The sequence below is a fragment of the Mya arenaria genome, chromosome 8, assembly GCF_026914265.1.
Source record: "Mya arenaria isolate MELC-2E11 chromosome 8, ASM2691426v1".
Lineage (NCBI taxonomy): Eukaryota > Metazoa > Mollusca > Bivalvia > Myida > Myidae > Mya > Mya arenaria.
In genome coordinates this window covers 60,622,916-60,650,618 of record NC_069129.1, presented here as the reverse complement: position 1 = coordinate 60,650,618, position 27,703 = coordinate 60,622,916, and the positions used below count along the sequence as shown (strand labels likewise).

Sequence of the window (27,703 nt, the reverse complement as noted above, 5' to 3'; positions counted from 1 at the left end):
CAAGGTTTACTTGAATTAATGCGCTGACAGTGGTAAACGACAGGAGTGTATCCGTCGGCCTTTAAGGTTAAGGGGGGGGGTGTAGTCTTTTTGGGGGTAAGATCCAGTAAAATTTACCTCCCAGGTTTTCTTTAATATCAAACACAGTATTATCACGGACCAACAAAATGTATAAACTAGGTTGTGGTATATTGTCCACTGACATACAAGTTAATGACCGTTTTCATAAAACAATTATACAACTCGTTTCTCAATACACAACATTCAGCCTAAATAGCAAAATCAAATAACTAGACTAATTTTGATTATCGAATAACTTTATAAGCTACCGATTTGAAAAATAGTATAAAATGGGATAGGTACCAATAGGTACTGAGCAAACGGGTAACTGTTGACTGCTCCGCACCCGACATAGTAACGGTGACGTCACACGTAAATTAATGGCCGACAATACAATGGGGTGCTGCAAAATGAAAACATTGTAATTTGAGACAATTACTTGAAACTACGACATTGCATGGTGTTCTGAGAAAAAGGGGAAATGATTCGTTTTGACCAACGGACCTTGGGTAAGATTTCTGAAATTACTGTGTGTTTTGAGTCATATTCAATTTGAAATGCCGAATTATTTTTTTGGATATTTTATTTTAGGCAATTATTTTACTTATTAAATTAAGCTGATTAGGCGCCGTAAGTCTTTTCCCGTTAATTCTCTAATTTTAGTTTTGGTTATGACAGACTTGTTGTCAAAACAGGGAAAATGTAAACTGTACAGATACAAATGTTATAAAACTTTAGTAAAAGAGTTTATCTAGTGAAGATAATGCAAAGGGGGGTGTTGGTTTAATCCCCTTTTGATAATGAATAAGGGAAAAAGAATCATCTGAGTCAAAGTTTACTAGGTTTATTCTTGTAACTAAACTCATACAAATGCTGATATCACAAAGAAAGTGTTTTGTAGAAAGTTGTGAAAAAGTGAGATTTTTAAAATTACTGTTATTATTTACTAAATTTTGCATATTAATCTTTTTTTAGCCTAGTCTTTGTCTTTTAAGATATTAAAGGACCCCCTTGTTGCATAGAAGATAAGTGTATTGCTAAATTGCTCAACAGCCAGGCTGTTATGAAGTTATCTTTTTGGGGACAGGATGTAACTCCTAACCCAGACATGTGAACCTTTGGCAATGACAGGGAGGTAGATTTAGGTCTCAAAAGCGGTAGTTTGGGTTCAAAAGCAGTAGAATTTCTAATTCCTTTAATCTTAAGTCAAAAACAATGATGTACGCAATGTGAACAAAAACTTGATATTTATGCCCCCTTTTGAAAAAAGTGGGGTATATTGTTTTGCACATGTCGGTCGGTCGGTCGGTCGGTCTGTCTGTCTGTCGGTCGGTCGGAATACCAAATGGTTTCCGATCAATAACTTGAGAACGCTTTGACCGAGGGACCTCATACTTGGTATGTGTATTGGTCATCACCAGCAGATGAACCCTATTGATTTTGAGGTCAGTGGGTCAAAGGTCAAGGTCAGTGTGACCTTTACATGAAAAACGGTTTCCGATCAATAACTTGAGAACGCTTTGACCCAGGAACCTCATACTTGGTAGGTGTATTGGTCATGACCAGCAGATGAACCCTATTGATTTTGAGGTCAGTGGGTCAAAGGTCAAGGTCAGTGTGACCTTAACATGAAAAACGGTTTCCGATCAATAACTTGAGAACGCTTTGACCCAGGGACCTCATACTAGGTAGGCTTATTGGTCATGACCAGCAGATGAACCCTATTGATTTTGAGGTCAGTGGGTCAAAGGTCAAGGTCAGTGTGACCTTTACATGAAAAACGGTTTCCGATCAATAACTTGAGAACGCTTTGACCCAGGAACCTCATACTTGGTAGGTGTATTGGTCATGACCAGCAGATGAACCCTATTGATTTTGAGGTCAGTGGGTCAAAGGTCAAGGTCAGTGTGACCTTAACATGAAAAACGGTTTCCGATCAATAACTTGAGAACGCTTTGACCCAGGGACCTCATACTAGGTAGGCTTATTGGTCATGACCAGCAGATGAACCCTATTGATTTTGAGGTCAGTGGGTCAAAGGTCAAGGTCAGTGTGACCTTTACATGAAAAACGGTTTCCGATCAATAACTTGAGAACGCTTTGACCCAGGGACCTCATACTAGGTAGGCTTATTGGTCATGACCAGCAGATGAACCCTATTGATTTTGAGGTCAGTGGGTCAAAGGTCAAGGTCAGGGTGACCTTTACATGAAAAACGGTTTCCGATCAATAACTTGAGAACGCTTTGACCCAGGAACCTCATACTTGGTAGGTGTATTGGTCATGACCAGCAGATGAACCCTATTGATTTTGAGGTCAGTGGGTCAAAGGTCAAGGTCAGTGTGACCTTAACATGAAAAACGGTTTCCGATCAATAACTTGAGAACGCTTTGACCCAGGGACCTCATACTAGGTAGGCTTATTGGTCATGACCAGCAGATGAACCCTATTGATTTTGAGGTCAGTGGGTCAAAGGTCAAGGTCAGTGTGACTGTAAGCTGAAAAAAGGTTTTCTGATTGTCCATATTTTATTTAAGTGTCCAAATCCTACTAACAATTTGGCTCCCAAGGGGGCATAAATGTTTCACTAACATCTCTTGTTGTTACTATTTTTGGAATTTTGGAAAATACGCATAAAATACGTCAATACATAATTAATAATACCTTGGAATTGTTGTTTTCTTTAGTGTTTTTACAGTTTTATAATGTCTTTGATGTTTACGTAAATGCTGATTAGTAGGATGCCAATTAACAAAGAATGCTGATTAGTGGTCTTTTGTACCGTACTGGTAACCTCAATAGCAACGATCTCGGCCGAAGTGTGAAGAGATTTGACAATTTGTTTATTGCACCATGTTCTTTAAAGTGACAGATTAATATGGTATTTCAGCAAGGTTGATAGAATTTTGAAGTTTTTAAATGAAAATTTAAGGCCAATTTGATATAATTTTGAGGTTTTTTAAAAGCTCAAAATATCGGTAGATTTCGACGGGAAAGCGGTATGGCGTTAGAAGGGTCTCAAAAGCGGTATATTTTACCTACCGCCGGTAGAGTTCACATGTATGCCTAACCTCAAGCTTTACTGAATTACTAAAATCATAATTCTGACATTAAGGTCTAAGAATGTGTTTTGTGGCATGACTGGAAATTGAACCTCTATAGTATATTATATAGCAATTGGAAACTGCAACATGTTGCTAAAGAGGTTACCCAACAGGAAAGCTGTTGAAAGAGCCTTAAATATTTAGTTTAAAGTTATTTACAATCAGCCTTGGTCGGGTGGCTTCCTGTCAACTGAATTTTTTTGGTGAAGAAGAAATAAAAACTAACTTTTTAGTGTTGACACATTTACCGCACACTAGCAATTGTGAATGTGCAAACTATCAAATCTCTACCAAAATGACAACTGTTTTCATCGGAAGCCTTCTATAGAATTAAATCATATTGGTAGACACTTGGAGTGCAAACTCTTCACCAGTAGTTAAGATTCAATTAACTTACATAGTTTGGGTTGTGATAAAGGTTGATGTAACAATAATCATTCTTTTGGTATTTTCTCAGATGTCCAAGGTACAGAGCGTGTGTTCAAGAAATTGGTTCACTCGGGACAAAATGCAATAAGGCTTGTGGACAAGGATGGGATCCCCATGCGGCCCCCTAACACCCTAGCCCTGGCCCGTCTTCACAGTAACTACACTATCTCCCCACGTGGTGTTCCCACTCGCAAATCCTCACACTCATACAGTGGTCAACTGGCACAGGATAAAATGCAGAACCTGGTTTGTATATCTTTAGATACCTCTTGCATTGAAATACATGTGGGTACCAACTATTTTTAATATTGCCCTTTCATGTGATGGTACTGTGAATATTAATTATAATTAACCCAAACAAGGCTGTTGTTACTGATATTATAAATTAGCAACAGTGGAAAGAAATTATACATCTGAGAAAAAAAGAAGATATTTGAAACATTGTTTCCCATTGGACAAATGATGTCACACTTATCAGGCTACAGCAATGAAATCAACAACAGTGTCATAATATTGTGCAGTTTATGCAATTTACATAAACGTCATTTTTTCTCCACAGAAAAGACAAGGGCAATGAAAATATTTCCAAATGAAAGAAATGAATGGATTATTAGCCTTTTAAAAATAAAATGATAACAGACGTAGTAGATAATTCTTTATGATAGAGTTGAATACCATGATGACTCTGTATAAGGTTTAATTAATTTTCTGATTCTATCTACTTCAGGTCAACAGTCTTGAAACATCATCACAAGAAATGGCTTCATACAATTCATTACATAGCTATCCCCAGGGTCATGGGTAAGTTAACTTAGTCAAGTATAAAATGCCTTTTGTGTTGCCTGCTTAGCATGGCAGACTCATAGGAACCATGAAATATGGCAGCATTATTGTTCTTGTCATGTCCGCGGCATCAGACAAGTTTTCATGTCTGCTCGCGCAGTAAGATAATACTCCCTTATCTTTACAAAACGTAACAGCAATGCTTATTGACAAATTAATTCTATTGAGTTTGATTACCAGTCAGATTGCAGAAGGTACTCTGTAGAGTTATGGCCCTTGAATCGTCAGCATTTTACCAATGAAAGGAGCTGCCAACAGGCAACATATTTGATTTTTTTTTTGCTGAATCCTAGTTTTCATATTTGGGAAGGATAATTGTAGAATGTTACATTATATACACTGGTGCACAGAAGTTTACTGCAGTACATGGTCCTGTCTCCAGTGTTGTAATGGAAATAAAACCGAGTCTGACTTATGATTTGAAACTCAATACATGTATTCCGAAAGGTGTCAACAGTCATCGAAATGAGTCTTTTGGATGAACAAGCCCAGATTCTTTTACTACTGCTTGGCATTACATTTTTGAACAAGCCTTGCTATATAAAATCCAGAATTTGAGCAAGCCCAGTAAGCATTTTACCAGTGCAGGGCTTGCGGGCTTGTGCTTATTTCGACCGCCGTGTCAATAGCTGAGTGGTTTAGATCAGCAGTCATTGAAATTAGACTTTTGGATGAACAAGCCCGAATTCATATACTATAGCTTGGCATCAAATTTTTTAACAAGCCCTGCTATATAAAATTCAGAATTTGAGCAAGCCCGGAAGACATTTTACCAGTGCAGGGCTTGCGGACTTATGTTAATTTCGACCACTGGATAAGAAAGGCCTTAGTTTGTTCCTTGCTTGGAGCTTTGTTAATAACATGAATTTGTTACTGCCTAGAAATTTGTATATGGCTGTTTGTAAAAGTAAATCGCTGAAAAACCTCTTAAGGGTTTCTGTTACGGATTGGTGTAAATTTGGTGTGATATTAAAAAAATCTTACCGCTTTTTCACATTCACATTATAAAAAGAACCCTGTCAATCAAATGAGCTGTTGGGTTGCAAAGAACCCCGACAATCAAATGAGCTGTTGGGTTGCAAAGAACCCCGAAGTCAAATGTGCTGTTGGGTTGCAAAGAACCCTGAAGTCAAATGTGCTGTTGGGTTGCAAAGAACCATTAACTCAAATGTGCTGTTGGGTTGCAAAGAACTCCGAAGTCAAATGTGCTGTTGGGTTGCAAAGAACCCTGAAGTCAAATGTGCTGTTTTGGTTGCAAAGAATCCTGACAATTAACTTTGCTGTTCAGTTGCAAGGAACCCCGAAGTCAAATGTGCTGTTGGGTTGCAAGGAACCCCGAAGTCAAATGTGCTGTTGTGTTGCAAGGAACCCCGAAGTCAAATGTGCTGTTGGGTTGCAAAGAATTCTGACAATCAACTTGGCTGTTGGGTTGCAAAAAAATTCTGACAATTAACTTGGCTGTTGGGTTGCAAAAACTTCTGACAATTGCATACATGCCATATCTACCGGCGGGGGAAAAAATCCCCCGGAATTTCTACCCATCTCCTGGTCCCCTGCCGGGGGATCCATATCCCCTGGAATTAAAAAAAAATAAATATATATTTTTTTAATTTTTTTTTCTTAACTTACTTAAGGTTGACAGTGGAAAGCATCAATAATATTATGAGTGTGAAATTCCATGAAGGTCCATGTTAACTAAGTCGAAAAATTATTGTAATTTGAATGTATTTATTCTTATAAATTCTTATATCTCGTATTATAAATGCAGATATTGCGCAATTTTTTGTCGCATATAAATCCCCTGGTGTTATATCAAAATCCCTTGGAATTCAGACCAAAATCCACTGGGAAGCCTCTCAGAAATTTGGCATATATGCAATTGAATGTGCTGTTGGGTTGCAAAGAATTCTGACAATTAACTTGGCTGTTGGGTTGCAAAAAATTCTGACAATTAACTTGGCTGTTGGGTTGCAAAAAATCCTGACAATTGAATGTGCTGTTGGGTTGCAAAGAACCCTGACAATTAACTTGGCTGTGGGGTTGCAAAGAATTCTTACATTCAAATGTGCTGTTGGGTTGCAAAGAATCTGACAATTAACTTGGCTGTTGGGTTGCAAAGAATTCTGACAATCAACTGAGCTGTAGCATTGCAATGAGGTAATAATTAGTGCAATGTTAACAGGTGTATATGACATAAATGTTTTGTTTAAACTTCTGCAATATTGTATTGTCATTATGCATTGACAATTTGTAATTTAAATTCAAATAGGTTGACAATCTTTATCAGTGTCTATTGCTCATAAAATGAGGTTAATGTTTTCAGTTTAATGGCAACCACAATATTTTGGTCATGAAGACCACTTGATGTAAACAGTTTGGATTGAAGGCTCTGAATTGAATTATGATCTCAAGTTCATTAATGATTATTGATAATTTGATAACAAATCGTTAAGACCCATTAAATCTCACACAAGGGGGTTTGGAATTTGAAACTGTGATGTCCATATAAATCAAATATGAGTTTTGATAGTCAATAGAAGTTTATATAGGATAAATCTCATATTGCATGTTTATTGCTTGCATAAAAATGCTGTTGAATTTCTTCAAATAGTTACCGTAGATGGAATTTTGAAAAAAAGTGTATTTTTGTAGAAAATTGAACAATCTTTAATCACCTGTATTGATAATTGATTAACACTCCCATTGAATATTTGAATGACGAAATATTCAATACAAATAAATCTTTGGTAGAAAAAACTGCCAAAATATTTTCTAAATATATCTGACCAAATAAAAAAGAGATGTTAATCAAGTCGTTTAATTAATAACAATCAAGTGACACAAATTAATACTTATTAATTCAGCGACTCACGTTACTAAAACTGTGTTGACGTATTTAATTTCGTGCAAGATTGAATAAAATGTTTGTTTAAAACGTAAATGATGCCAGTGTCATATACTTTCAAGGAAAATATGTTGCAGAGATCATGGTTAAGTAGTCTTCTTATACAATATTTTTTATTACGAGTTATTCAATAAGAAATTTATATAAAATCCAACAAAGAATGTTTTAATGTATTGAAAACCAATGCATTCCCATTTAGAGTAATGTGTTGGAAAGATAAGAGTTTGATATAAATTGTAAAGAATTTCTCTTTATTCTTTATCGCTAGACTATATTATTTATGTAATTCATTGACAACTCCGATATCACAGTTACAATTATAATTGGCTATCACCTTCATGGTTATTTTCTATGAATTGAAACTTGATTCAATCCATATGTTTTATAAGACATCAAAGTACAGAAACACAATATATTATTTCATAAATTAAACATGGCTATGTTCTTAATTGTATAAAAACAAAAAATTACACCTCAAGTGGTTGAAATGATCACAAACCTGACACTGGTCAGGCGTTGGTAAAATGTTAACCAGGCTTGCTCAAATTCTGGATTTTATATATCGTGGCTTGTTAAAAATGTCAATGCCAAGCACAATTGTAAGACTTTGGACTTCTTCATCCAAAAGCCTCTTTAATGACTGCTACCCATAGAAGCCTTTCACTGGAAACCTATTCAGACTGCTTGGCTCTAATCTATATTATGTGTAACACTCTCGGCAATAGCATTGTTAAGTCCCTCTATAAATAATCTGTATTCAGACATGGTCAATATTTGAATCATAAGTCCTCAATATTCAGGACAATAGATGTATTAGAACATGCATTTTTAGCCAATTTGAAATTCAAATTTATGAAAGCTTGCACTCCCTATCTGTTAAAGATTGTAAATTGACACTTTGAATGTATTGTGTCGAAGCTCTGCAGGTGGGAAAGTATAGATTAATCGAAGGGAGTACACCTCGGTGATGTCATTTTACTTAATACCTAATTAGGCCAGGGAAAATAGATTTGTAGATTCTCATTTGGATTTTTAGAATGTGTTTTTTTTACCATGATGATAGCCTTGGTGTTACTGGTGTTGCAGGGATTATTGTAGCACAAAACCTTAAAGCTGCACTCTCACCGATTTACCATTTTTACAACTTTTTCATATTTTATCTTGGAAAGGGCAATTTTGTGTAAATATCTGCAAACCAATGATATAAGATTGCTGACAAAAAATCAGATCGTAGATTTTCATACTGCCGTTTTGAAAATTAATGTTTTATGGCTTAAATCTGTACTAACAGTTTAAGAAAAATGCATACATTTTTTGAACTTACATATAAAAACCTGCGATCTGATTTTTTGTCAGCAGTCTAACATAACTGGTTTCCATAGATTTTCGCAATAATTGGCTCGTTCCAAGACAAAAAATAAAAAAGTTGTCAAAACGTTCATCTGTGAGAGTGCAGCTTTAAACTTCACCATAACTCAAATGTTGAAAGATGTCAAATGCAACTTGGTACACTTGTTGACAGAGACAATACACACATGTACAGTAAGACCCATAATTCTGGCATGTACAGTAAGACCCATAACTCTGGCACAAATACTTATTGAGTATTGCCCTTGTGTTTGACTGAACAGGCAAGTGTTAACGCTCGCTCTCTTGTTATCTGTTAATAAAAATGGGACAGTAGGCAGATTTTATCTCAGATAAAAAAACAGCACCATTTTGTCAGTTTTCAATGACTAAAAACTGTCCTTTTATATGAATGCTTGTTAGTTACTGAAGATTATAAAGCCATGTATGTGTAAATGTAAAATGAACCGTTCATTTTTAATTGATATTTTTCTTACAAAATTACAAATGACTTTTTTTAGATGAAAGATGAACTAAAGTTAATATAAGTTCTTGCGTGAATACATGTCCCCTAAAACATTGCGCTTTAACTTCATAGCATGTTAATGATTATTAACTCTCTTATACCAATTCAATAAAGAAACTAATGTATATTTGTACCTGTCATACCAATGTCAATATTCTCTGTTTTATGTAGTATGTATTTAAGTTAACTATTTTGATAGCGACTGGCAGTAATTGGAAAAAAATGGCCGTTAAAATGATAAAATGATTAAAGGTCTCCGAGGGTAAACACATTTCTTGTCTCATTTCATTGGATTTGAATAAAGTTTATAACAGACAAAATATAACTTAGTTTACATACTTAAACACTTAAATTGAAATAATTTGACTTCAATATTAGTAAGTTATTCATAAAAGACAAGTCCTTTCTATCGTGCATTGTTAAGAAAATTAATGGTATTATCTTGTACTGTAGTGGATTAAAAAGGAAATAGCGATGGTATACGCCAATAAACTCTTAAACTCTTTATAATCGATATGACAATAAATATTTTGACAAGTTTTTTACGTTTCTTCATGCAATCTTTTATCTTTTAATGGCATTCACAGACAAAAAGTAGCAAGTATTGCTATAAAATTAACTTTGTATCATATCAGATATCATCTTATATATACCCCCACCTAAGGTTCTTAATTATACATGCAAAAGTTGCCACTAGAATAACAAATGTTAAGGTCATATGAGCGTGCGATGTCTCGCACCCCCCCACCTGCACCCAAAGATTTGTCATGCATTTCAAGCTTAGAGAATTAAAATTTAATAAAGGGTTTATCCTGCCTTTGCAATGCTAGTGTAGAATTTAATTAAACTTTGGCGATATCTACCAATCTTAGATTAATATTATCGCAGATAATAAAAGATTATAGACATGATATTTGTTGATTAAACTCAGATCATTGCTGCGATAAGTGTCTGTGATTTGGACTAAGGACTTAAAAAACAATATAATTTGGAAACGTAATAATTATACAGTACATAGTGTGGAAATATGGTGGAAATGAGTAAAAAACGGGCTGAACTCAAAAGAGTTCTGTAAGTATCTAATGAATTTTTACAAAGTTATAATGTTTTTTCATAAAACTTATAGTTTGATGATTCGACACTGGTACAAAGAAATGACAATGTTTCAACCTTTTGAAGCAATTATTTTATCAAAACATCTTGCTTTAATTATGAACTATATCATAATGCACCAGTCAATTGTAACCATGGCCCCCCAGGTCCGGGGGTATACAGGGGATAGCCGGGGAAATGGGCCGTGTTTTTACCTTGGTGGCCCCGCAGTGCTGGGTGAATGCGGTGGTTTTGTCTTCGCAAAAATATAGCGGGGATTGGGCCTAACCTAGGGTCCCTGGGGTGTGGGGGCATTTGGCGGGGATTTTACCATCTGTTTGTCCCTGCAGGACGGGGATTTTACCCGCGGTTGGCTGGACCGAAAGTCCCCACTTTTCCCCGGACCTGGGGGGGGGGGCGTGGTTACAATTGACTTGTGCATAAGCACCAGACTTTTATGAACTACTACAAATTTACTACTGTGTTATTTGAACTTATTTCAATTACAACCATTAAATGTTCTGATCTGTTTTAAAGCAAATAACCACTATCCTGGAAGAAGATTCATTGCACTTGATATGGAAATAGATAAATAGATAGATCAACGCGAACTGTTTCAACAGTTCAATGTCCCGGTGCATGCAAACAGTATTATATGGATAATTTATGGTATGGATGTTTACTCAATCATCATGGGATAAATTATTTTATATACCTCCCGCAGGACCTTCATAAACAATGTTCTAAGAATATTTTATGGCCTCCTTCCATGAATATTTTACAACTTGTCCACTTAGCACAAAGAGATGTCAAATCGTTCACCTTATGTGCTGTTCAATGCTGAAACTGGACTTTCTCGAACTCTTCTTAGAAATCTTACGGATTTAAGGATTAAAGCTAATGTATGGCCATTAATGGTATTTTTCCATGTTTTCACACGTAGGATTGTGGTTTCTTTAAGTATTATAAAAATCACCTTTTTGAATATGAATGTAGGGAGATTACCATCTTTAAAATCTGAAAAAATGATGTATTATATTTTTTGAATAAAGAAATTGAGGATAAGTGTTTTATCAGTGTAAGATAGCAATATAAAATTATTTGAGCACCACAAGTTATATTTTTCGAGTGGCTTTCCATGAGTGATATATTTAGTTTTTGTGTTTAACGATGTGAAATATATTACAATCTTACACTGAAACATACGCTATTTAATAAGAAATATTACACACCACTAAGGGTCATATAAGGATGGGCCAGTCAGCCCCCGAATGTGTATATGGACCAAGGCTTTAGCCGAGGTCCATTCACCTTCTGAGGCTGACTGGCCGGTCCTTATAATGCCATATGGCCCAAAGTGGTGTGTTATATTCCTTATATTATACCGATATTTCTGATATTTTTACCATTTTATAATTTTAATGTGCCTTTGATGTGTTTTATTGAACAAATCTAATGATATTTACTTGTGAAAAAAATGTCCTTGTAAAAATTGCAAAGCAGCACTCACCGGTTTTATGACATCAACAGTCCATATTATATGACGTCAGAGGTCCATATTATGTTTTTGGCGAGGTCCGGACTGGCAAGAAACATGATATGGACAGCTGACATCAAAAATTGGATTTTTATTAACTTTAATTACACAAAGAAGGGACACATTTATGTAAAGTATAATATTTCTTTTTATTTCATGCTTGTGATTCAAAAAAAAAATAATCTTGATTGATATTCAAGTGGAAATCCTCAAATTTTAGAGAAATGACATCATACCAGAAATGACAGCATTGATTATTCGAAGCACTGTGTGCATAAAATTTACATTCTTTTTATTCAGTGAAACAGGCTTAAGTTCATGAAAGAGTGAAATTATATTTCGAAACGACTCCCTATTTCAATCCATGAGTTGATCAGGATATAATAATCCATCTGTTATTTTTCAATATTTACACCCCAACTTCCATTCCTTAAATGAATTGCCTTTCGGCAATTGCGTTCCAACGATTCGCAATTTATCGCATAACAATATACATGAAAACTATTGATCTTGTATTATGTCAGCAGGTCCCATAAAATATAAATCAACATTTTAGAAAGTGTTAATTTATTATATTTTAAATGTATTGTTGCCATAAATGTTTAAATTTTATGTTTAAAAAGTGATTTTAAGTGGTTGATCTTTTCCCCTGTTATTGTGACGTCATTTGATAAAAATGTTTCCAGTTACAGTTGGGTTGTTCTATTTACAGAATGGGTAAGAAAGGATTAATGAATGGTTTTCTTAAATGAAATGAAGTATTTGTTTAACAATTCTTGAATGAAATAAGGAACTATTGGTGTAAATATAAGTAATGAATTGCGGGATTGATGTCATTATCGGGGATATGAACACAATTGGGCTGGTCAAAGTACGCATGGAGTCCACCAGCCCAATTGCGTTCATACCCCGATAATGACATCAACCCCGCAATTCATTCCTTAAATAACCACTGAAAAGCATGAAACAACATTAAATGTTATTTTATGTTATTGATATCAGTAGTCATAATGTATTGAACCTTTTGGTAAGTTATCATTGTTTTTCTGATTTTCTAACAGAAATACTGTTATGACAGTATTGCCTTTCATGTTGATATTATAGTGATTCATGTATTTTTTTCTAATTTATCAACTAATATATATGCATATCAGCTAGAAGGGATTATTATATGAATTACTTTTGAACGTTTAAGAGTGAAGGGCTGATGTTCTATAAAAAGGAAAACATAAATCAAGAATCTTTACAGCTTTTAATTGAGTTTATGTTTGACAGCTATGAACACCATTTTATTGAAAAGCTTCAAAAGAGAAAAATATGTTTAATGAAAGCTCAATACCTTTCATGGAGGATTATTGAGATTTTTCCTTTGCAATACATGCTGGCATACCGGTATATTTCAAATAACTTGGATTATGATAAATATATGAGGAAAATAAATTGCTGTATATTTGAAATATTATTTAAAAGCAGGTACAATATGTGGCTGTTCTCCCCCGATTTAGGTATTTGGAATCCAAAAAGTTTTAAAGAGTACTTTTAGGGACTAAAAACAAAAAGGTAGTATGGAGTATACAGCAACTTAAAATACATCATTGTTTGGTACAAAGTCTCTCAAAATTGTTTATTTATGGGCCGATTGTTCAGAACTGTTAAAGTTAACAACATTGTTAACATCATCGTTGTTAACTTTAAAATCTGTATTTCTCTGGGTGATTATGAACACATTTGTGATTTGCAGTCTTTTTAACACTTCTCTTTAAGTTTTAAGTGTTTTATTTCAAAATGAGCATGTAACAAATTAGTCCAAGACTTTGACTTTTAAATTGTAACAAATTGTTCTGTACAATCGACCCATTATTTGTAATGCACAACTAAGGTTGAAAAGGAGGGAAGGAAGAAGGGAGGTTACACCCTCATAATAATATACTTACAGTGTTATGATTACCTTTTTTATGCAACTTAAAAGCAAATTAGACATACATGACATTTGTAGTTAAGTTTTTTTAGTTTGAATAGTTTTAAATTATGAAATTATGAAAATTAGTGTAGACATTGATGTGCCTAATTAGAGGGTAGAGATTAGTTTCACTATGCGGATAATCTGTGGAAATCTCTATTCTTATGACGATAATTATTTTCTGTTTAAAGTGACAGTGACTTTTTTAGTATTCTCACATATGTTTAAAGTTGGGCATTGGTTTGAAATGCACATAGAGCTGGTATTGCAAAAAGTGTTAAAGTAACATTCTTCATTGCTGGACATAAGGAAGTGTTTAGGAAAAATATTCCTGCAAAATGTTCACATCCTTGTCATAACGGTATTTTGTTAATGTAACATTGACCGCTTCTTTAATGTTTAATTACTGACATTTTTTTTTCTAGTTGCTAAAAATGAACACAGTGTATGTTGAGGTTTATTCATTTTACAAGGAATATATATTATATTTGGTTGTCTGGTTAGTGCAGTGGTTAACGCACTCGCTTTTCACAAAGTTTGATTCCCGCCTGGGCGCATGTGAGTTTGGTTAGTGGTCACCAAGCTGGACAAGTGAGTTTTCTCAGGGTACTCCGGTTTCCCCCACAACCCAAGACCACACCCTCATGCAACATCGTGCCAACGAGATTGACTTAGTATAAGCTATCATAGCTTTCTTCACAATCGTTGTAAAATATATAATGTTTAAACTTCAAGGAATATCATAGTTGCCAGGAAGTACTAAGAAGTTTTGTGGATGTCTTTCAACCTAATGTCTATACAGCATTTATTTGTTATTTTGTTGGTGATGGTCCATTGTCTGTCATGGGGTACCTTGTATGTTTGCAGGCTGAGTTCGGCGGGTTCGTCACGTCATTACCTATCAACAGCAGGCTCCAACAAGAAGAAGTCGTACGCACCGACGCGCTCAGTCAAGTCTATGAACAAAAGTGCCTCCAGCCAGCGTACCAGACACCTTGTATGGGACATTTGTATTATTATTTTCTCATATAGTTTGTACTGATTTCCAATGTATATCACACCAAGGGTAACTAAAAGCTGTGAAAATAGACAACGTTGAAACGTTGTAAGACTCTTAAGACATATATATATACTGTTGTTTGAACTAATTCAATTGTTACATGTCCCAGATTTTATCTTTTTATATATATAAGCAGATTATGTCTGAATGTATAATTTAATTTTAATGTCTTTTGCAATGCTGGTCTATCACTTGAAATTCTATTTGATTTGATTTTTCAAAATGCAGTCACCTAATTGGCGAATAATCTGGGCCAATATCTAAAGATATTTTTCAAATTTCAAAAAGTTGTTACAAATTACAACTATTATGCGCTATAATTTATTAGAATTGATCTCTATAAAGTTCATAAAGAAAACATATTTTATCTGAAAACATAACTGATTTTCCTTCTTTAAATTTGGTGAATGGATTAAATGTCCCCCCGAGTTGCAATTTAGGTTTACCACGTTCTTGTTCTAATCCGATGTCAAATAAACCTGTATTGATGTTCAAATAAATCAAGTCCATCCATTTCAAATCTGTCTATTGTTACACTTGATAAATGTTGTGGCTATTTACAATATTTGAAAATATTGTTAATGGATATTAGCACAAGTCACAGTGAAAAGTTAAGATTTACATAATATTTAATAAATAATATTCATTTTCAAGTCAGGTCGAAATAGTATGTAATGCCAAAAAGGTTTTTGCCAAAGACATGAATTGCATGAGAAGTGTGAACGATTCTGAAATTGAGATTTATCAAGGGCAGATAAAGAAATTTGTGATTTAAAAATTATTGTAAAGAATACGCTTAATTCAGAACTGGGTGTTAAAAAGACTTCAATAAGACTTAAATAAACGATTTACCACTGCTTTCAAAATTTCGAACAGTTGATGTTTGCTTTTTGCAGTGTAGAAATTGTTTGTGCAACAATTAATACACTCAAACAGATGGTGATGATTTTGGAACCATTGATTTATAAAGGCAAACATGTAGCCAAAATGATTAAAATACTTTCCACTTTCTAGGTTTGGCATGGATTTTTTTGTAAAACATCTTTGACCTGGTTGGACTGTCAAGGTATTATTGAAAACATGTAAATAAAGATTTTAAATCTGTATACACAAAATATGGACTTTCAAACAAAGATAACATATACTAACTGTTAGCTTTCCATCACGCAGGTGTCGGCGCCGGCTGCCGACCAGCTGACAGATCCAAGCATGGACAACCATAATGAGAGCCCGCAGGGGAAACGATTAGGGAAGGAGTGGTCTGCCCTCTCCCAGTGCAGGGCCCTGAAACGGTCTTCGGAGGTAATTTCCCTTAGTCGATCACTACCAGTTTTATGGTAGAACTACAAGTTAATTTAAGTCAATAGTCCATCTGCCTACCAGGAAAAGTACTTATTTCATTTTCAAACAGTTTCAATCAAAGATTTTGCTCCTGCTGAAACCATGGTATTCTAAGGGTGAGAGGTGAAGGACACCATGATACATGTAATTACATTTCATGCAACTACATGAAAGACATAATGGTGTCCCCTCCCCCACTCTCCCATGATTACGAATTCTAAGTTATACAATCTAATGCATTTTGTAAAATGTGAAAACTAGGTAAGAACAAACTGTTGATGTTTTGAAAACTGTTTTTTTTTTCCCCTTCCATTTTTTAGGACTACTAGAATTCTGGCTGGAGTACCTGACTTTAAGATCCAGTAATCCGATGGACTACATGTACCTTTGGAATAATGTTAGTTTTCTTACCCGGTAAATAAACCCCTTTTTGTCCTTTGCTCAGATTGTATCTCACCGCGTTGACCGGATGTACTTCATGACGGGGAGCAAGTTACCGATTCAGTCCAAGTATCACGTGGAGGACAATGAACTACAGCAGCTCCGTGACCTTCAACAGGCCCGCACCTCCTCCCGTAACACCAGGTATGGTCATGTCACACAGTGGCCTCACATGGTTTGGTTTCATGGTAATAAGACATGGTCAGGTGATGTCTGGGTACATATTCAATAATTTTCACTTACTTAAACTAAAGATCCAAGTGTCCAATTTGTTGAAAAATGCTATTCAAATATAGTGGCGGTTTTCAGGAATCAGCACATTGATAGATAATTTACATGTTTTACTTTAATTAACATTTTTTATTTGTTATATTAAAAAAATACATTTCACTAGATATTTATGAATATTGGCCCAGATGAAATGGTCACCTGACCTCCCATCAGTTGGCTGCCAAGATCTGTATTGATTCAATGAACAACAGCCATCATTTTAATTTTGTTTCCATAAGCATGCATTGTCCTGTTTCACTGTTGCAAGCTTAGAATCTTTGATTGCGGTGTTAAGCTCTGTCTGTTCTTTACTAAATTTCAAAATCTTTGATTGTTCCTCAATTGCCCATAAAACTTGCTTCTCTAAAAGAATAGTAACTGTTTAATATGTATATACACATTGAAACTAAATGTCAAGGAGGGACACATAAAGAAAGTTTTAGCCTTACCTTCCATGGCATTATAATCTTGTTAGTGCTAATCTGTCTATGCTTCCAATTGCATAACATTTAATAGATTTTAATCACTCGATTACTCTTTGGCTTTATGAATGTAGTTTATAAAGTTCAGAAAGCCGCTGGGCTATTCTTATGCATTATTTGTATAGCTTTTATGTAGTACATTTATAGTTGATCTTAAAGATTTAACTTGATGATTTCATATTACCATTACTTATATAAGTCTTATGACTTTTTCGATTCACTTTATTGGAAGTGATTTTGATATAATTGAGTATAATCTTAATTGAAAGATGGTATTATCATAGCCCAGTGATTTTGCTAGTTATTCTAGATGTTTGCCTACAAGTAGTTTTGCTTTATATTAACTCTCTCCCTTTTTCTCCCCCTCTTCCTTTCCTACTAACACAAGAGACGAAATGCGAGATCAGGCACAAAGACTCATGAAGAGACGAGAGTCCGCGGAAAACAACAGCACCCTTGTCAACATCGAGAAAAAACTCTCTAACATCGAACACAGGCTCAGCTTTATAGAGGAACAGAATAATGAGATACAACACAAGATACGGACAAACATGAGGACTGAACACCTCAGTGAAAAAGAGATGATTTCTGGAGCCAGCTCTGAGTCCGGTATTGATAAAGCAGAAATGGACGATGGTCAATACCTGGTTTCTGACCATGAGGTAGAGGAAATATTTAGCAAACAGAGTGATATTCAAAAGCGGCTGGGATGCAAACACGACATGGATGGATGTACTATCAGCAAGATCAAGATTCACAAGAAGAGTGGGAAGACCAAGGAGTCTGCTGATGTTCACATATGGGACATCTTGTCACATGACAAGACAGCCGCTGGGGCTGAAACCATGATAAAACTGTTAAAGGTTTATCCCAATGTACACAAAAGAGCTAGACAAGGGTGGGAGAAGAATGAATTTGATACAGCTAATGAGCTGACTCTTGGGGTTCCAAGTAAAATAAGGAGAAAGAAAATGAAATCTCCTCAGAAACATGTAAAGAACCCTTTTTCTGAGAGAGAAATAGTTGGTAGTGCCATCAAGCCTACATGTAGGTTTTGTAGGTGCCAGGCAGGCAAGAATGCCCAGGGGAAGGATGACAGCCTCAACTTTGACTTGAGGAGAGACCAAACAATTCATAGTTTCCCCACTCGGAAGCCAAGCAACCGCCTGCTGGCTCACCCTAGGGTGGAATGCGAGTGTCGTCAGGACCCTTGGGCCAATAAGGGCCTCAGTCCCTTCCTGACGGTGACTGGGAAACACGTCCCTCTCCGTGACAGGGATATACTCTACACTTGAACTGTTAAACGTTTCAAAAATGAAACACCCTACTCACAAACTCACACTAACATAGCTTTCTGGAATCTTCTCATGTGCATTCATAGACAAAGTGCAATATCTTTTTGTACATTTTGATAATTTATAGTGAATTTATATTGTCCTTTGCATCAAAAATTAAAAATAATTACATTTTACCCAACTCTCCTTTTAATTTCCTGCCTCATTAACATTTTTTTAATTGTGTGCTGACCCCAATTGGAAGATTATAATCTAGCAGATTTTTTTTATATCTAATGAAACATATCTTTTTTTTAAGATTTTTGTTTTTCTTTTTGTGGACAGAAGGTGAATATGTTTTGAATATCATTCAGACTTGTTTTCATTAATTATTTTCTTGAAGTAGTTATTTTCCCCTTCAAATTGCACAAGTTTAATTCCATTTTAACTAAACAAATAACCTCAATAATCCAGAACATTTTATTTCCAATGAAACAATATAATAATAAATCTAAATTTGTTTTCCCAGATCTGGTCATTCTCGGAAGGGAGAAGTTTACAGACCTGACATCACTGTTCACAGTGTAAGTGCAATATTTATAGGTTATACCATTCCTTGGTATATGCCCGTTCTAAGAATGGGATGTACTGTAGTTAGTTTAGTTTAAACATATTTACTTTACAATGAATGTGAAACAAGTTATTACAACATTATATTAATCAATCTTGTTGGCCCGATTTTACGCGAGAGTAATTATTTTTCAATTCAAAATAATTTGGAAAAGAAATGACTTGAGAAATACATGGATTATCTACAAACCAGCCGTATGCATTATTAATATATATAAATGACAAACTTGATGATGATGATGATGATGACGGTGATGATGATGATGAATTTCAGGTGAATGGTGACACTGGTTCCACTGGAGATGGCAGCAGCGCTGGTGAGGAGATTTTTTAGTTATCAATAATAATTATATTGATTATTCTTAAACTTTTTGCAATCAAACAAGGGACTTAACTCAATGTTTATTAAAGCAGTATCTATACATGGTGGCTGTCCCTTGAAATATGTGTACAAAATTTTATTTACACATTGAACAGTTTATAAGTTATGACTGAGGTTAACATTTCTGCACTGCACCACCGAATTTAACAGTTTTTGGATTATGACTCATGTTAACGTTTTTGCACTACTACGCTGATATGTCACAGAAAGTGATGCCAAGGCTATGACAATAACTCAACTTTATTTCTTCAAAAAACAGTCGAGCTTCTAACCACTGTTTGAAACTGAAATATTAAGATGAAGATTATTCTACTGTTATCTGTATATGTCATTGGCTTAGTGGTTTGATGCTTCTGCCTAAGGACAAGAAGGTCAAGGTGCAGGCCTCACTAGGGTCTTGTTCTGAATTGACTTGCTGCTGACCCAGCAACTAGTGAAATAATGGGTAACCATTGCCTTCTCGCCCAGCCACTGGCATATACTGGATAGGAGTCAGGAGTAAAGATGTTCATTGTTCGAGATTTTTCATTAGACTTAAGAACTGGCCCTTTAAATTTAGATGGGTGATACTATAATAGACAAACACTTTAATACTCAAAGTGGGGTTTTTGGGCTTGAAGATATATGGTTTGAAGAAATATCTTCTTTTTTAAAAAATAACGCTATAATTTCAAAAGTTATTGTGTGTTTTTTTCATTATTTACAGTCAGGCAGCTGGGTTCTGAGAATGGACATAAAGAAAATAAAGATGTAAGTTGCATAGCATTTTTATTATGCATCATTGTCTCATTATGCATCATTGTCTTATTATGCATCATTGTCAAAGGGTTTCAAAGCTGTTAATTTTTTTAGAAGAGTTAAAAGTTTAGAAACAATAACTTTAATGTTAAAAATCATAAAATTTAAACTTTCTCAGTCTTTGATCTGTTTTTGAAATTGCAGCCATTTAGGTTGATTAACTGCATACAGTTCACTTGGAAAAATTATCAAACAACAGTTATTGTAAATATTAGGGATGTAAACGAATGGCAAAAGTGATATTCGAATATTCGGTAATTCTTTCGATCGAATATTCAAACACCAAAATGAACCTTTAAGAATTGTAGTAAACTATTATTATTCACTAACGTAATAGCGGGGGCCCTGTTACCCTTCCTGGTCGTATTTGGTACACGCGACGGACCCTAATAGTTCCAAAAATTAGCCTTTGAATTTCCCCATTTTCAAAATATATCCGAAGAAAAAGCGATATATCTTTAACAAAAAAACACGAATTGTACCAATTCCTTTGCGTTCATTTTTGTAAACAATGCAAAATTAGATCAGGGAATTGCGTTTTTCCCGGTTAAATGACGATATGCGCCAACGTGGGACTTGCAACCTCTTTCTGGGATTGATGTTTACAAAATATATTTATAGAAAACTACACCAAAAAAATTGGAATGTGTTTTATTTCACTTGTCTAACAGCCAGTAAATGCAAAATTACGGGGACTGTTTATAGTTCCCGGCGATATATCCGATATGACGCGTGTATAGTGTCATCAAGTTCACACCTATGGCATTAGGGGTCCATCGTTGTAAAAACAAGACAGACGAAGATGACAGTCGTAGGCAAAAAGTATATTAGTTTATTAATTCAACAAAAACATCGAATATTCGAATACCTATTTTGACATTCGAATATCAAACTTTGGATCGAATATTCTAATATTCGTTTGCATCCCTAGTAAATATGTTATTGTGGTTTCAGCCTCAAATCTTGGTAAGCCAGAAAGTGTTGCAACCGAAACCTTCAGCGAGAGGGAAGAGTCCCCTCGTAGGCTGGACAGGGGCAGAGAACAGTGAGAAGAGCTCAGTTGTCAATGGCAACAGCAGGGAGGTGACTCATCATGAGACTTGGAAGGAGGAGGAGAAGATGGATGGAGGATTGAAGAGTACCGAACCAGGGGAGACAACAAATGCAATAGATGGAAATGAGAGGGACGGTGAAACTGACATTAAGGCGAATATGCCAGATAGAGATGTTGAATATAAAGGAAATGAAGAAAATGTTAAAACTGGTGAAAATAAAGACATTGTTCTGAATGGCAATGATAATGCAGTGACTGAATCAGAAAATGAGGAGAATGTTGATGGAAGAAATACAAGTGAGAATCAGGGAGGGGAAAAGGGTACAACTGAGGAGTTAAGTGTTCACAGAGACGATGAGCAGTCAGTGGTTAGTGATAAGGATAAAATTGATATTAAAAGTGAGGACTACTTGCAGTGAAAACATAGCATGAAGACACAGAGGAGAGGTTGCGAAACAATACTTGTATGATACATGTACTTGTGAACTATTTTTTTGAGTTCTACATCACCCAGGTTCAAGATACTTGTACTATGCATAAGTTCAAGGGATGTGATCAACATCAGCAACACATGTTAAATTTATAATCTACTTTACATTGGCGTTAATAAGTTCTTGCAAGCTGAATAGTAATGGAATTGGTAGGCATTTTACGTGAGGGTCAGTGAGCATACAGGCTGGCGTGAGCAGAGTGAGTTTGCAAACACCTTTAAAGACCAATTATTGTTTTGCTCATACCAAAGAAGAAGGTGACCATTTGACAATTACTCTTACCCTAATTCAAAATAAAGTAAAAGAAACATGTAAATAAATAACATGAACACCTGTTCATTATGAATAGTATGTAATGGATAATCAAGTATAGTCAAGTTGCATAATTTTCAAACACAAACTTGCAACTTGACGAAAACTGTACGAATGAAGAAATGAAGAACCATGAAAAATATTTTATGTTTATACTGCCCCCCCCCCCACGAAGGAACAGCCAATCAGATAAAAGTTCAAAGGCAGTTACCTTAAAAGCAGCCAATAGCAAATATGAATAAAAAGTGAAAGTAATCATTTAGCAAGGTAATAATGAATTTTCATTATATAATAAAGCAACTGTTACTGTTACCTACGTGGTAGCTTCCAGTACAGGCATAAGTAGTGTTTTGCAGCCTCTCTGTTGTCTATGCTTCGCCACATACATGTAGATAAGGGGATCCATCTCATGGCAGCATAGGCTCAGCTGTTGGACTATGGAAACATGTGAGGCTGTGATATAAAACAAATAATGCAGAAATATTCTGTGATTGTAGAAAATAAGTAGTGTTTTATTTCTTGTGATTTATCGATATTTCGTGTGCCAAATATGGTCACAGTGTGCCACATAGCGGTTTTCAAAGTTTTCTACTAGATTTTACCCCTTTCAAGCTTTTTATCTACAATCTGCAATACTTTTTAAAATGTATATTATATTGTTTTTGAAGTATTATTTAGTGCAGCTTTACAAATCATTTTTTTATGAACATAATACCTTAATACCTGTATAATATGTGTAAAGTGTGTAAAACCATTCATTTGATTGTTAATACGCATCAGTGAGTCCCAAACTGAGTCACAACAGGCAAAAATAGGCTTTATTGCTTAAAGATGCACTCTTACTCCTAAAATAGATTTACCACAATTAATAGTATTGTTTTGATATTCCAAAAAGGATTAATAAATGTCGAAACCAATGGTTCATATGAAGAATATCAAGTTTAATTTGAAAGAAATAAGCATAAAACACGGTATTTTAACTTATGAGACTATAGTAGACCACAGTAAATCTTTTAACATTCACCAATCATTTAATATTTTTGCGCTTTCTGCAATTAAATACAAGGTAAAAATCTTGTTATCAATAATTAACATTTTCCATAAATGCATTATTTTGTAAGTAGTTAATGTATGTTTGTTATGCATGTGTATGTCTTGATTTTGAATTAGAGTGTCGCTTTAATGAAATGGTCAGGAAACACTATGTTAAGGTTTTTCATATCTTAAAACTGAATGACAGTGTCCAAGGTGTGTAATGTCCAAAGGGATACTTTCAATAGCTTTAAAGTGTTCTTACCTAAAATCTATTTTGCATGATGATTAAAAATGACAGACTCACAGATAAACTATAGACCTTTTTCCTGCTTGTCATGTTAATGAATTCATATTGCTCATTTGTGGCCTTCACAGGACATCCTGCACTATGGCACTATGGGTAATAACACTCTCATGTGTACATGCTTTATTTATATACCATCTGCATTTCATTGTTCCTCTCAAAATGTTCAACTTATCATTGAGAATGGTAAAACAAAGAGATAGCACAGATTATAAAAGTAAATAAATGATAATTGAAATAAGCCCAAGCCTGTGAGCCAGTACACTGGTCACATGCTTAAATCTGAGCTTACGCTTTGGTAGAATGGAAGCAATAGTATAAGAATTTAGGCTTGTTCATCCTAAGGTGTCATTTTGATCGAGTGACCTTCCTTTTCTGTAAGATGGTGTTGTTTGTCTGTTCTGTGATTTTATAATATTATGATTATTATGATAGTTTACATGTTATTATTCAAACTATTTTGATTTAATGTAATAGTCTGATTTATGGGTAGAATAATGAATGTTGTGCTGTTATTTCAAAAATAGTTTTCATTTTCATATCCCCAAGAGCTGAGACATTTCAATGAAGTATTTTGGTCGTAATTTCATTAATCAGGAACGTCACAAATGGCAACACATTGATTTTTTATATCCTTAGTTTAGTTAATTTTTAATTTTATTATTGAAAGACAATGAAACTATGACACTTACATAATTTCAATTTTAACTTAAATTGACTAAGACCATTATTGATAAATTGCAAGATTTTCATCCCCGCCCGCCCCTTCTATTTTCCGCCTCCTTAAATGTTGTTGACTCAAATAAAACTGTTGAACTGGTTTATCATGTATTTGCGTATTGGTCGGGTTCTGCTTGGGAACGGTGTGTACCAATTTTCATACCAGCTGGTGTCGAAGTAAACGATCACATGTAAAAGAAAAGAGAATTATTATGGTGGTGTCCGTGGTTCACCTAGAAACACATGTATATGGTCCCTAATTCAAAAAAGCTCAAATATTAAAGGATGAAACAGTCATCTTAGAAAACAAAACAAAAATGGATGAAAATCGAGCAATTAATTTATATTTGGCCTAAGATCTTTATTGGAACCATACCCAGTGAGTTGGGAACCATCCCCTGTGAGTTCCAGTGTTTCTCATTTCACACATTTGTATTTTTCTCACACATTTTGATGTCATTTTGTTTGTTAAAACCATTGTAATACTCTTCAAATAAAAGTTGTATATTTATGAAAGGGTATATTGTTAACAAGCATTACTATGAAGTATTACATTCTACATAAGGATTTCTTATCATTGTTATAAGTTATTGCTACATTTTTTATACTGTGTACATATCCTTTAAAATATATCAAAATATTGATAAAAAATTGTACTGTATGCATAAATTATACATTATTTAAAATAAGCAACTGTGCCAAGAATTATGTGAGGTAACTTTTTTTATTTTTTATAAAACAGCTGATTGTGATAATAATAGTTCTGAAAAAGTGCCAACCATATCCCGATGTTGATGCATTTAAATCATATATCATGTTATGTAATGGTTAAAATCATGTATGTTATGTTAGTAATAGTTTCTTTAACCACTACCAAGTTATTGGCATTATACAGGAGCATGAAGCACAAGTTGTGTTATTTCAATCATCTGGGTGGTTGGTGCAGTAACTGTTTTGTACCATATTGGTGATTGGCTTGCGTATAAGTGAATATAGTTGATAATTATCTGTACAAAACTTATTACATGGTAGACTAACTTACTGCACAGTAGAAGTTCTACCTCCTGGTTTCCATTCTCATACAATATTTTCTTAACATTTCTTAATTGGTATCTTAGCTTTGCCTGGTCATTTGGCGGAAGCTGTCTACCATAGGTGGTCATATAAAACATTGGATTATAAAACCAAATGCCATTATTTATGATAAAGTATTCTCCCTTCTTTGGGCAATTGAATGGTGGAATAACAACCAGAGTCATGTTAATTAATGAAGAATGACAAGGAAGGAAGTCGAAGCAATATGGTACAACTGTAAACAATATTTGTTAACACAAGTAAATGTCAGTGTTATTTGTAACCTGTTAGAGAATCTGTGTCACTCTCTTCCACTCTCTGTCTGTGATATCCTGTGATATACATGTACCCTACTCTGTCTGTGATATCCTGTGATATACATGTACCCTACCATTCTTGCTCATGATGTTGTATTATAAGCATCAACTCTTTTTGCATCCAAATCTTTCTCAAATAAAACTATGAAATTTTACAATTTGTGTTTTGTGTTCTTTTCTTTTAGTATTAAAGACGTTAATGATTCAGTCAGTACATGCGTACACATATAACTTTATCAACAAGTTGCCTTCGTCTATTGAGGTTTTTTTAACACATTGTGGCTGGTGAATGCTTTTTAGGGACAAACCCTCATTTCAACTGCAGTTTGTCACCGAGTGGAACTCCATTATTCAGGGAACAGTGCCATTTAATGGTGGAGTAGTTATTCATTCCCTGTTCGTTTAGAATCATTTAATACTATCCTGAGATTTTATCAAAATAGATATCACTTGTACGATGTCAAAATAAGCATGTCAGTTTATCGAGCCACAATGTTAAAATTTGTTGCCTTAGTGACCCCACCAAACATGCAATAAGGCTGAAAAATGATGTACCCTTGCTTTAAATAAACAAATTTTGTATGACGTGAAGTATTAAGATTTGACCGAATGTTAACCAGTTTCAAACTTATACAATATATCATGGCAATATCCTGATTAAGCTTTATGTAGATTTGACCAGAAATAGTGCAAAAATATACCCATAGAAATGTTAACAAGTTTTTGTACAATTTTGACCTAGTGACCTAGATTTTGATCCAATATGGGTAGTTTCAATCTTATCCAAGACTTCATGTAAGCAAATATTCTGGTTAAGTTTTGTAAAGATTGGAGTGGATTTGCCTAAATTTTCCCCAAATTTCTGTAAGAAATGACATAATGACTTCGATTTTGACCTCATGTGACCCTGACTTTTGAAGTTGACCAATAATTCATCAAGGGGAATATCCGGCCCACAGTTTGACCAATAAATACTAAAACTTGGTTCTGGACATGATATTTCAAACCTATTTAACCTTTTTTTCTAACCTCCTATAACCAAGTATCAAACTAGCCAGATATGTTGCCTCTATGTTTATCTCCCATATCTTTTCTAAGATTAGACCTAGTGACCTAATTATTAACCCCATGTGATCCTCTTTGAAAATGCACTATATTTCATCAAGGGAAACATTTTGTGCAGACAAAAAATCGAAGATTTGAAATAGTGACCTATTATTTCTATCTTGTTTGACCTAGCTTTGAATTGTCCTAGAGTTTGTCAAGAGGAAACTTTCTTATTTATTATGATTAATAGTGTCCAACATATAATAATAACTAATTATGTCTCTAGTGTGTTCCAATGATTTTTTATATTTGACCCTGTGACCTAGTTCTTGGCCCCATGTGACCCACTCTTGCAAGCAGTTGAGACTTGATGAAGGAGTAATTCTGCCAAGTTTGAAAACGATCAAACTAATCCTTACCAAAACATGGTTCTTTTTGAAAATCTAAGATTTGACCCCATGACCTATATTCTTATCACATGCGACCAAGCTCTTACCCTGTCCAAGAGTTTAAAAAGGGACACATATGTTATGAAAATTGGACCAAATATGATGTCTCTATTGATTTTTTTAAAGATGTTTCTTAGATTTGAGCTAGCAACCTAGATTGTGAACCAATATGACCCACTTTTGCAAGCAGTTTAAATTTCATCAAGGCAGGGGAATATTCTGTCTGAACATTATTCGACTAATCCCTACCAATATAATGGTTCCGGGCGGACGTTCGGAAGGGAGGATGGACAACGTCAAAATAAAAAAAACTCAAAAACATGAGGGTCTTGTGTTGGTTCAGTGATTGCCTTTAAAGAAGTCTTTAGTTAGAATAGATTCATAGCCTTTGACGTGACCAGGTAAATTCCCCCTTCCTT

The 27,703-nt window shown here is 34.6% G+C and overlaps 2 protein-coding genes across 4 annotated transcripts; both read left to right on the top strand.

The window, feature by feature from the left end:
* The first annotated feature begins 431 nt into the window (after positions 1 to 431).
* On the top strand, positions 432 to 25,946 carry LOC128243683 (uncharacterized). 3 transcript variants are annotated; one of them, XM_052961584.1, is made up of 10 exons: positions 432 to 569; positions 3,622 to 3,839; positions 4,321 to 4,394; positions 14,671 to 14,800; positions 16,034 to 16,165; positions 16,650 to 16,789; positions 19,201 to 19,255; positions 19,576 to 19,618; positions 20,390 to 20,433; positions 21,436 to 25,946. In XM_052961584.1, exons 1-10 carry the CDS (start codon positions 542 to 544, stop codon positions 21,952 to 21,954), a joined length of 1,383 nt encoding a protein of 460 aa, XP_052817544.1. In that variant the 5' UTR covers positions 432 to 541; the 3' UTR covers positions 21,955 to 25,946. The 3 variants fall into 3 exon arrangements, with proteins under 3 accessions (XP_052817544.1, XP_052817545.1, XP_052817546.1); XM_052961585.1 differs by lacking the exons at positions 432 to 569; positions 3,622 to 3,839; positions 4,321 to 4,394 and adding an exon at positions 7,313 to 7,426; XM_052961586.1 differs by lacking the exons at positions 432 to 569; positions 3,622 to 3,839; positions 4,321 to 4,394 and adding an exon at positions 10,008 to 10,285.
* LOC128243684 (uncharacterized) lies at positions 17,624 to 18,850 on the top strand. Its single transcript, XM_052961587.1, has one exon. The coding sequence runs from the start codon at positions 17,793 to 17,795 to the stop codon at positions 18,690 to 18,692; it is 900 nt and encodes a 299-aa protein (XP_052817547.1). The 5' UTR covers positions 17,624 to 17,792; the 3' UTR covers positions 18,693 to 18,850.
* Positions 25,947 to 27,703: the final 1,757 nt, after the last annotated feature.